This window comes from Carlito syrichta, unplaced genomic scaffold (assembly GCF_000164805.1).
Source record: "Carlito syrichta isolate Samal-C Ts95f unplaced genomic scaffold, Tarsius_syrichta-2.0.1 Scaffold307019, whole genome shotgun sequence".
Classification (NCBI taxonomy): Eukaryota; Metazoa; Chordata; class Mammalia; order Primates; family Tarsiidae; genus Carlito; species Carlito syrichta.
The window spans coordinates 673,607-685,612 of NW_007251115.1; the positions used below are offsets into that span (position 1 = coordinate 673,607).

The 12,006-nt window shown below is 41.6% G+C and overlaps 1 protein-coding gene across 1 annotated transcript in view; it reads left to right on the plus strand.

Annotated features, from left to right (window-relative positions):
* Positions 1 to 475: 475 nt before the first annotated feature.
* AGBL1 (ATP/GTP binding protein like 1) overlaps positions 476 to 12,006 on the plus strand; it is a gene marked incomplete at its 3' end in the record, with an annotated part of 74,046 nt that continues 62,515 nt past the window's right edge. Inside the window, exon 1 of the mRNA XM_021715343.1 lies at positions 476 to 526. Within this exon, the coding sequence (XP_021571018.1) occupies positions 476 to 526 (51 nt within the window). The remainder of the gene's footprint in view (positions 527 to 12,006) is intronic.

Consider the following 12,006-nt stretch of genomic DNA (forward strand, 5'->3'; position numbering starts at 1 on the left):
CAGTTGTGCAAGCACTCTCGGGTCTCCTGTTACCCGGGAGCCGGCAACAGACCAAAATAAAGGGGTGGGGGGGCAGTGGGGAGGGCTGAGTGAGCCTCTGGAGGGAGTCTGACCAGGTCAGCTGGGAATGCCTGTCAGCCATCCAGGGTGGTTTCTCCTTCGCCTGTCTCCTGTGTGGGCCTGGAGGTGGGTGAGTGACTCACGCCGGTGCCCTCCCCACCGCTGTGCCCAAATACTCAGCCCTCCCTATAGCCAGGGCTCTCCTAATCCCCGCAGTGGGAGTCGGGGGGCATTCACGCCTGTGCTGAGGTCTAGGGTTGCACCGCAGTGACTTCACACTCAACAGCATGTGCAGCTGAGGCCTCTGCGCAGCCGTCTCCTGCGAGGTGGGCAGCGAGGTCAGCTTGGCAGCCATTGCCTCTCTAGTCCGGATCTGGCCACAGGCAGCAGCAGTTCCCTAGGAGCCGAGGAGGGGATGGCCGAACAAGAAGCCAGTGGGCTGCAGCTCCTGCTGCACACACTTCAGGTAGGAAAGGGTAGAGTGGGTGCAGAACCTGGCGGGTTGGGTCTTTGTCTGAGCCGACTTGCCTTGGAGTCATGCGCTCGTGGTCCCCTCTGGCTGCTAGTGGCCCGGTTTGCTGACCAGCAATAGAACAGGATCAGCTCTCACCTTGAAGTTGACCTAAGTGATGCTATGGTGTTTAAATATTAAACACGATGAAGTTGATGATTGCTCTGCATAAATTATTGAGCCTGGTGGCATCAGAGGCTCTGGCTAAAAGACCTAGTTTTGCTGGGGATGGGAAAGATGGAGAAAAAGCCTATCTAGCAATGAAAGAGACCTGTTAAAGTGATCCCTGGACAAAGCCAGGGACCTTCTGGGAACATGTAGAACTGTCAGAGGACAGGATAGCTAGGGACAGGACTTCTCTGGGTACCTCCAGCTAAATGGCTATATTACTGAACCCTCAAATTGTGGTTTATATCAAATGACCTGAGAAACTGGCTACCCATACTTATTCCCAGGTAGGATCCTGGGCCTCTGCCTTTCCCCAGGTGATTCTATTCACTCCTAAATTTTGAGACTCCTTGTTCTAGAGCAGTGGTTTGCAAACTTGTCTGCTCATTGGATCACCTGGAGAGTGTGGAAAAAATACTGATGCCTGGGACCCACCCCTAAAGTTTTGGGTTTAATTGGTCTGGGGAGCAACCTGGTTATTGGAGTGTAAAACTCTTCATGGGTGGTCTCAAGGTGGTGCTAATGTTGAGAACCACTGCTCTATATGCTTGTGTTTAGCTGGCTTCAGAGGTTGCCAGTGTTCAAAGAGGCTCAAGGGTTCTTCTACCCCAGGATTTTAAACATGGATGGGGGTCCGGAATGATTCCATTCTGCCATTTAGAGTGTAAGTGTTTTATACTTAATGTTCCCTTTTCTGTGCTGTGAAAAAGCTTTCTTAGTGTTCCTCTGATTCTTAAAGAGGTCTGTGCTAAAAAGTTTAAGAACCAATAAATCCAGCCTTCAGGTATAAAGATAAAGAAACTGAGTCTTAGAAGTGAAATAGGTTCTTTGATGTCATATGACTACTTAATAAGGGAACCAGGACTAGCAAAAAGGAGCTTCAATATCCAGTTACCTTAGTGTCCTTTGGCTCAGTTCTTCTTGAGGTACACAAGACAAGAATGTATCTGGCCAGGGATGGTGGGGGTGGACCTCAAAAGACATTTGTAAAATAAATCTAAAAACTTGTATCTGGCTACACTTATTTGATTTAATAATCAGGTGTAACAAGTCGACATCCTGAAAGTCCTTCTAATTTTTGGACAGTATATGGAAATCTTGATTTACTGTGATTCAAATTGAAGGCCTCTCAAACACAATTTTCCTTGCACTAGCTGTTTAGGAAAAGGGGAAAATAATAAGTTAAATTAGGGGTTCTGTAAAAACAAATGTCCTGTAGTTAACCTGGAAGTCACTGCAGGTTGAACTCAATCTTCTGTCTTTTTACCAGTGAGGATTTATAATGGGTATTTTAGAAAGATCACCCCAGGGCACTACAAGATTCTCAATTATCGAAGAAAGATTTAATTATGCTCACTAGACCCTACTTAGATACCAATTAACCAGAACATTAAAATCACCTAAGCATACTTCCTGTATATACTCCAGTTAAGAGTTTGGTTGTGGAATTGACCTGGGTTCTTGGCCCAACCCTCACAGAGTGCCTCCATGAGCCCTGTTTCTCCATAGTGTAGTCAGAACTCCGAACTGGTTTTTAAACAGAGAACCCAGAGCATGTATCCTGTATGATAATTTTTCATGATGGATTTGATGCCCTGTCCCCACCCCTACTCCTCATAGACTTAAACCAGGTGAGAGCCCACGTTGTTTCTGAGGAGTTAGCCGAAACGCTCTCAATCCCAAAGGTCTTCTCACCAATTTAAATCAGTCCCTTTCTCCTTGTGCACAAAGGTATAAAAGGCTTTGTATCGCTCCTGAAATCTTTGGGGAAGACAGTGGATAGTTTAGAACCAGATGTGAGCTTAAGTCTAAGTTCCCATGTCCTTTAGTAGTACCCCAGAAAACTGTCATGGGAAGGAAGAAAGAAATCAGAGAGCCAGAAAGAGCAAACACAAGCATAACAAATCATCCCTGTGATGTGTCTGTAGAAGTCCCTCTAATTGAGAATATCTCCACCTCTGACTTTTTGGGGTCATAAACTAAACCAGACCACTATGAAATATCAGTTTTCTGCCTGTTACCTTTTCCTGCACAAATGGAGAAGGGGTAAGTGGTTTTTCTTACCTCAATTTAAACACAGCTTTATCTCTGTCCTGAAAGTATGAGGATCAGATTCCTACCCAGACATTTTCCAGCTTCCTGGTCTTTACAGCTTGGGTTTGAGGCAGAAAATCAGACTGACTCATGTGGGTCTGGGTGAAGGAGGAGGCAGCCCACAGAATAGGTGCAAGAGACAGAACTGGATCCAGACCCCTTTCTGGCATTTACTGGCTGTTTATCCTTAGGCAAGTTCCTCAACCTCTCTGAGCCTCCGTTTATATCCTCAGTTCTTTGTGTGAGGATTAAGAGAATACATTTGAAAAGCACTTGTAAACTATAAACGGCTGTTCAAATGACTGTGGTTTTATGATTTCCCTAGTTGAGTACACAGTGGAGAGGCTGGGAACACTTGGCTACACTTTTCATCAACCTGCCCTGCTTTTTTCCTGGGCAGACTCCAATATACTTGGAAAAAAAAGAAAGGTGTCTCATTTGTTCCGCTCTCATCTCTCCATGTGGACTGAGCTAATGGAGAAGATGGGGAACTGCCAGGGTTGCAGGATGTGGGCTTCTCGCCAACTCTGTCACTGCAAGCCCTCACCCAGCAGCGTCCCACAAAATGCCAGTTAAGCACCTTATTGAAACATGAAAAATGTATAATTATTTGGTCAGTTCTGGCACATTCTGAGCTGTGATATGGGCACATATTTGCTGTTTGCACTTGTACTTTATTATTTTATGATATAGCTGCTCAGACCGAATCCCAGGTCTGCATCATTATAAAAATGTGCATAGTTAACTTCTCTTCTCAACTTGAGCTCCAAGAACATCATCTATTATGGATTGTGAATGAGGTTGTGGGGCGTGGGGATTTCCTGTCTCAAGTTAGCATAAAGCTTAGATAACCTGGACTGGGCTAACTAGAGTACTTCTCCCCTTGGACTTGATCCTCCAAGGAGTCTTTCCAAGGCAACAGGTGATTTTAGCCCCTGGGCTGCAAAGAAGGGAAGAGTGGAAAAATGATAACTGGATATGTTTCATTCATAACATTTGGGACTTTTGCTTCCAAAACATGTGTTCAAAAGTTTCTCTTGTAGAATTCTCCATGGAGGATATAAGTATATCCATCCATTGTATCCATAGGGCCAGGTGGAACAGAATCTGAGCTTTCTCCTTGGATTTAAACAAAAGGGTTTGAACAAATTAAGAGAGGATTTTTCCTTTTTTGATATCAAACACAGACTTTCCAGAGCTCTCTAGAATTTTTCTTTTTGGTGACGTTTGAATCCTTCTGGGTTTGTTGGAGATTCATACCTCAACCACAGCACAAATATGGAAATAAACTGAAATCTGTCTTAATTTTAAGCGTTAGTAGAAGCAAAGAAAAAGAAACCCCATAAGAAAATATGCCAAGTGGAGAAGGGAAAAAATTGGCAAGAAATGGCATCTCTCATTGCCTAAGGAAAGGTTTGTGCCAATCAACCTGGGTAGGAAAGGGATGATGGCGGTGTATAGATGTATGCTGGGCTGCAAGTGGGGGGAAGCCTTTATTTTGTTCTTTGTTTTTCAAGATCTTGTTACTTTCACAGTTTCACAAATTTCCTGGAATTAAAGAATGAAGAAAATGAACAATTAAGGAGTCTACCTTATGTCAAGCTTCCACTTCCATGACCTAACTTACCTCTCTCTACTACTTATGTGGGAGATGAGGCTGTACTGTCTTATAGATGAGGACATTGATGGTCAAGGAAAGATTAAGCAGCTCCAGACTCAAGGACAGTAACTTAGTAAATCCTGAGAGCAGGTCTTGCTACTCTAAAACCTTTTCACTGGTCTATATTACTCAAGTAACCTGGGAAACATCAGTCTATACTTTGTTTTGAGGGCATTACATAATCTTGCTAAACCTTAAGGTTGGGGAATATGAATTCTCTGCAAAAGAGGAAGAATTATTTAGAACCAAAATTATCTTGCTTAACCTAATTTAGTGTGGGGGTAAGGAATACTGATAAAGGAAGGTAACACTTGGGATTGGGGTCAATGTGATATTTTCAACATTCACCTACCCATCTACCTATCTACTCATTCCACCCACCCATATACCCACCCACCCATTCCATCCATCCATCTACCAACCCACTTGTCCATTCTTTCCATCCACTCATTCCACCTACCCACCCATCCATCCATCTGTGGTTTACTATGTGCTAGTAGAGATTCAGAAAAAAACTATTCAGTAGGAAAAAAACTATGCTAGGAACAGCAAAGTCTTTCCATCTTGACTCAGCCACTCAAGATTTGTGACTGAAGACAAATCATCGAGTCTCTCTTGGTTGAAATTTCTTCATCTGTAAAATGAGAACTGTAATACCTATTCATAGGCTTATTATAAGTTTAGAGAAAATTCAAATGGTGAGGTAAGCACAGTGGTACATGCCCAATAAATAAGAGCAATTATTGAATTAAACACGGTTTCTGCCCTAATGAAAATGCAATGCTAAAGTGAAAAGGAAGAAAGATAAAAATATTTGCAAAGCAAGTCTGCATGTAATGAATGCTGTGGTAAAGGAAAACATCAAAAGAAAATTCTATGGGAGTTGGGGGGAAGAATCTTGGCTGGAGATTCAAGGGAGGCCTTGGAAAATGGGTCTGAGTTTAGCAGGGGGAGGTGCAGTTACAGGGGTGAGGAGGGTGCCCAGTAATTTTTCCCTGTCAGGAAAGTGTTGAGAGGATTCAGGATTTGCCAAAGCATGGAGTTTGATTAAAACAAAGTTCATGAAGGGGAAGAAAGAAGATGGAGAAGATGGAGATGGAAATTTTCCCAAAGCTAGAAGGTCTGAGTGGTAAGCTTCAGGTTCAACCATGCCCTGGGTAAGAGCTGACTAAACCTGCATGTGAGTGATGGGGCTGCAAGATATTCAGCCAAGGTGACATTTGTAGATATTTGAACTGAGGACATTTGACATGACTAAGATGTATTCTCACCGCCGCCTGTCCCCCCCGCCCATTTTACTGACCAGACTTTTGCCCCTGGACTTCTTCCTATGCCTGGTCCTGAAACTTAACCCCAACTTTAAGTCCCTCCTTTCACTTACCTCATCCCTGCGTCTCACCCCATCTGAGCCTCTCCCTAACGCTAATCCCAACCTGAGGGAAATGACTGGGATGAGTTGAGGCTCAGGGGTTTGGGGAAAAGAACTGTTATTAAAAACTTGATATTTTTGTTGCCATTTATTTTAATTTGGAAGAAATGCAAGTAATTTTAGGGGGAGCATTTAAATATCCTTGCATCAAAGCAGCTCTGACGGAATGGCTGAATTAAAACAACCAGGTTCGAGTCAAAAAGTCCCATCCCCACTCAGGAATTGAGAGCAGTTGGTATTTCCATCTCCTGAGCCCAGATTTTGAAACTGTCTCCCTAAATACCCTCCTCTGCAGGGCAGAGGGTGAGGGACAGGGGGCCTGAGAGGCTTTGAGATGTAAGTGGAAATTTGACATTGCTGATGACATGCTGAGGCAAATGGTCAATGGAGAGACCCACACCCTCAACAGAAATCTGTAACCTGGCAGCATTGACTCCGCAATTTACTTCATTTCTAAAACTGGAACCGATCATATAAGGGCCAGTTCAAGCCCTGGGAGTTGGAAGTAGCTAACACAAAGAGAACTTGGTCTGGATTACCAGTTACTGTATTTGCACTCATGGAACAGGCAGCTGTGAATTCAACAGACTGGGCGCCTCTTCATATTTCAGAAATGGGTGCATGGACAGGCACACCCTCTTGGGTGTGACTTCTGTCTCCTTTTACCAGACAAAGTGAGGGAAGTAGAAGGTTTGTGGAGTCTGTGTTGTTCACTGAGAAAATACTGCATGTCTCCTTCAAAGCCATAGATCTGCAAACCTAGTTCTCGTTAGAGAAAAGGATGGTCAAGGTCAAGAGCGAAGATGCTAGGCATAAAAGAATGAATATAAAAGAGCACGAAGAAAAACAATAGCACACACTGTGTGCTCACTGTTTTTCCATTCCTTCCTCCCTCTGTCCCTCCCTTCTCTCCTTATTTTGGTTAATTTTCACAAACTGAATACATCTATATAACCAGAAACCCAGATGAAGTAACAGTAAATTCTCAGCATCCCAGAAGGGCTCCCTCACTTCCACTTCCAGTCACTCCTCCCCCAAGGTAACCACTATCCTGATTTCTGACACCATAGATTAGTTCTGCATGTTTTGTACCTCATACAAATAGAATCCTTTTTGGTGTTTGGCTTATTTTGCTGACTATTATGTGTGAATCCTCCATGTTTTTGTATGTCAGGAATGGTTCATCCTCATTGTCCAATGGCACACTATTATGTGAATATACTTCTATTTCTTTATCCATTCTAGAGTTGATATTTGGGTTGGTTTCAAGTTTTAGGCTATAACAAAATAGTGCTGCTTTGAAGTCTAGTGCACTTATTTGTGAACACATATAGGGATGTCTGTTGGATATATATCTAGGAGTTGTAGGGCCCTAAGATATACATATGTTTAGCTTTAGTAGATAATGATAAATGGTTTTCAAGTATGGTTGCTTCAAAATCACCACCTATTAGCCACAAAGACGTCATTAGCTTTTGAAAGCTCTGGTTACTCTACATAGTTGCCCAAACTTGCTTAACACATATTTGTTAGTTGAAAGTGGCTTGAGATGCTTTGCATTGAGGGACTTTGTAGCATATATGTTTTGTGTGTCAAAGGGTTTCTCCTCCTTGTTCCCTTTCATAATAGCTAAAATAACTAACATTTATGAAACAGCTTCTGCAAGTCAGAAGCTGTACAAAGTTTTTCACATTCATTATCTTGTTTAATCTTTACAACAATCCTGTGAGGCAGGTCATATTATCTTCATTTCAAAGCTCTGCAGTGGAGGATTGGGGAGGTTAACAAATTTCCCATGATCATGAAGTGAGCAAGTGGCATAGCTGAAATTTGAGTGGAGGGAATCTCACGCCAGCAGCAGTGCTCTCACTAGGTAAATTAATTCTCTAAGACAGGAGTTCCCAATCCCCTGGGCAACAGATCAGCCACACAGCAGGAGGTGAGTGTTGGGTGAGCAGAGCTCCACCTCTTGTCAGATCAGTGGCAGCATTAGATTCTCATGGGAGCCCGAACTGTTCCTGTGAAAGATCTAGGTTGTACACTCCTTATGAGAATCTAATACCTGATGAACTCCACCTCCTCAGTCTGTGGAAAATTGTCTTCCACAAAACCCATCCGTGATGCCAAAAAGGTTGAGGACTGCTGCTCTAAGGAAAAGAAAGGGCATTGAAAATATTCTGAATAAATTTCCCCATGTGTAGATGTCTTCTTCTGGGGGAGGTACAGACTCTTACCTGACACATCTGGTGAGGACGTGGCTGTCCCCATAGCTGTCCCTACAGGGTTAGTAGACTGACCAAGAAGGTACAGAACAGGTGTTTGGAATAGAGATCAGCAAGATCTTTCCATAAAGGGCTAGATGGCAAATTTTTCAGGCTTTGCAAGCCACAGAATCCCTGTCACAACTATGCAACACTGCCACTGTAGCTGTAGACAATATGTAAACAAATGGGCTTGTTCCAGTGAAACTTTATTTATGTAAACAAGCAGTAGACTAGATTTGTCCCATGGGTCATAGTTTGCTGACTCCTGACTGGGGGCCCTTTGGGCCACAAGACTCGGGTAAGGATGGGAGATGGGGTGGAAAGATAGTGATGGGGTACCAGAAAGCCAATTGCGGCTGGAAACTCTCAAGTGGAAATTGCCTCTTTGTCATGGGTGTTCTCCTCCACTCCCAGAATGCCCTTCTTGCAAAGGCAGCAGATCAAATCATGTCTCTGGGTGCAAGTCTTGCAGAACCTGAAATGCACAGCTCAGAACATCATCTCCCAAGTCTTCTGCTGCCACTGCTTTTCTGGGTATCTGCAGAGTTAGTGCCTGTATCCATCAGCCTTCTGGGTATGGCCTTTCTGGTCATTTCAGCAGCATTTATCAGTGTGATAAGTGACTGTTTGAAGATATTGTCTGCATTCAATAGCACTAGCAAAACAAGACATAGAACAGAGTACCATATACTCACTCATAAGCAGACCTTGAACAATTATCATAATACTTTAAGAAAGGAATTGGCAGTAGTGGGAAGCTGCCAGGGGAGGAGGGGTGGGATTGGCAGTTGAGGGAAACTGCTAGGTGAGGGAGGGGCACACCTCATCAACAAGGGGACCTGCATAATCAACGTTAGTATACCTAATCCTTAATTGTACCTGACATCTTTAAAAAACAAACAAACAAAAACCAAACACACACACACAGACATAGGCTAAAACCTAAAACTAGCACTTCTCAAGTTGGGTTCCAAAGAACACTAGTGTCCGCTGGACACTAGTATTCCACTCAAAAATGATTGTAGGGACTATTGGATTTGAAATGTCAGGAAAAATACATTTGCTAAATTTATTTACTGAGGGATCCTCAATCCTTTAAATTTTAAAAAGCATCTATGTCTTTCAGCTTTCAGTTTAAATGTGTCTTACTCAAAGACAATTTCTTTGACAGCCCAAAGAGGTTTTTGGCTTTTTAAAAAATTCTTTGCATATTCCCTGATATTTGTTTCTGTGCTCCTTCCGTTCTTCGGGAGGAAATCTTCAGGGCTGGAATCTTGTTAGTCTTGTTCACTCTTTATCCCTACCACCTAAAGCACTGTCTGGTAAATAGTAGGTGCTCAATAAATTTTTGTTGGCTGACTAATAAAATACGAGTGTATGGAGTATTAATAATTGGGGATTTAATATATAACAGTTCTAAACCATTTTGGAAATGAGATAAATTTTTTTGGGGGAGTGTCAAAAGTTACTTGTATCTCACAGGGTATTAGAAATTCATGGAACACATTTGGCAAGTAATGGCTTTAGGTCAGTGTCACGTTATGTCACTGCTGGTTCATGAAGGTTGACTCTCTCTTGCTCTGGAAACTGACTTTGGCATGTTGAAACTGTTCTGATGTGAGTGGATTTGAAGTTACCTTTATTGAAAACCTAGGGTTGTTCTTCTGCATGGTGAACACCACTAGCTGGTGATTCCGCAGCAGTCTTTGAGTTGACATGAATTCTGTTCCTTAATTGATTGGGAGAAAAAATATAAGCAATAGATGTGGAGGTTTAGAAAAAGGTTCTTCCAGAGGCTCAAGAGCGCCATTCTGATTCTGATCAGGAGGCCATATGGCGATAAAGACAGCTTTAGCTTCAATTTTCAGATGAAAGGCAGGGTCAGGTTTCACAGTCAGGGTATCTGATGAAACTTTTCCTAGGGGACTGGAAAAAGGCAACTTCTCCAGTAAATAGTCAGAAATGAATTATCCTCACCCTTCCCTCCCACAGCTCCTCCCCCAAGCGATGTGTGTTAACATCTTTAAGCTCCAGATTTCACCAATCAGTGCTAGCTGAATGCGCTGTATTTCTGACCCCTGAGCATCCTTGTTCCAGCCCTCCAAAGACAGAATTAAGCCAAGCTGTCCTGAGGCCAATGCAGATATCAGTTACTTTTCACAATAGCTAGATTAAGAAGAGGTAATAAGCAAATCCCACTTTCTCCTTGACTTTCATTATTACATCACAAAATATAATATGTCCTAAAAGAAGAAAATGCCCTAAATGACAGTTAAAATTCTGTAGCAATGATGACACTACTGGAAGGAAAATGAGTACTAAAATTCAAAAAGTGTTTTTGCCATAGGCTTCTCACATTGGTGAACACTTACTGTATTTCAGGAAATAGACTGACATGTCTTCTCTCATGTAATCCTCACAACAATCTCTTGTTTCCATGTCTTCTCTCATGTAATCCTCACAACAAACTTGTGAGGTAGGTATGCCTCTTATCCCCATTTTACAGATAAAAAACACAAGGCATGAGCTTAAGGTTTGACAGTTTAAAATAGCAGAGCCAGGATTTGAATCCTGGCACAGTCTGACTTCAGATTATATTGCATCCTATTTACCAAACTACAGCATCCCTTTTCTGTTTACCTGTCCTTTCTTCTCTAGACATTTTCCTGATCAAGGTTATCCAAGTTCATTATTTATAAAATGTAATTAATAGGTAGATACAAATTGTTGGGAATAAAAATCCTTCTATCAAATCCTCCCTACGACAACTCCATAAGGATTTGCTAAATATTATTTTAGATACTTATGTACATATAGTAGTATGTTTCTATGACTATATACCTGTATCTTTTTCATTTTTACACAATATTATTCAATTTGCTTTTTCTACACCTCAGTGTACTTTAATATTTTTTTCATGCCAGCTCATATAGCCAGCTCAATCTTTTGAGACAGTTACATAGTTGTTTAGTTTATGAATATACTATAACTTAAATAAATGGAGGCATATTTTCATCTAGTGTTTCACTTGAACTTGGTTTTATGTTCTTTATTTTTATTTTTTGATGTCACATGTTACATTTCAAAAGTCATCTTTATCAAATTTTTCTTTCATAAATTATTTTTGGCTGAAAGCTTTTTCCCCATGATCTAGATCATACTTAATGATATTTAAATTTAATTTCACACCATACCTTTCCCTTTTTCTTAAATCTTGTTTTTTTCATCGAACTTCTCTGCCATACCACATTTCACTAGCTTGAGCCAACAGCTAACACATTTATAGCTATACATTTTCTTTTACTGGAATGTCCCATATCTGTACCATCCAATATAACTCTGAATGATAACATTTGGAAGTTTAAAATTTGTTATAAATATTTACTTAAAATGAACATATATAGGTTTGTTGGCTAGACTTCGGGAGACCAAAGTTGATTTTGAGCACAGTCACCAGTTTTCTGTTTGACTTAAATCCCCTTGATGATTTCTAAATGTAAGTGCTAGAACAAATGCCCAGCAAGATCATCTGTTTCATTGGTATGTTATGACTCTCTTGTTATGGTTTGTACATTTATTAAATGCCTTCTTGTCCCAGATGCTGTACTAGGTAGTGAGTGGCAAGTTTCTTAGAATTGTATCAGAAAATATTTTACTACTGAAATTCTTCCAAACACTAATGTTTGATGGCAGGAAAAAGATTCAAAATGCTGCGGTCACTCCTGAACCCCTTTCTTCTCTGACCACTATATTCTGTGGTGACCAGCTGAGAACATATTAGCATCATTACTCTAAGACCCAGCAACTCTAACATGTTCAG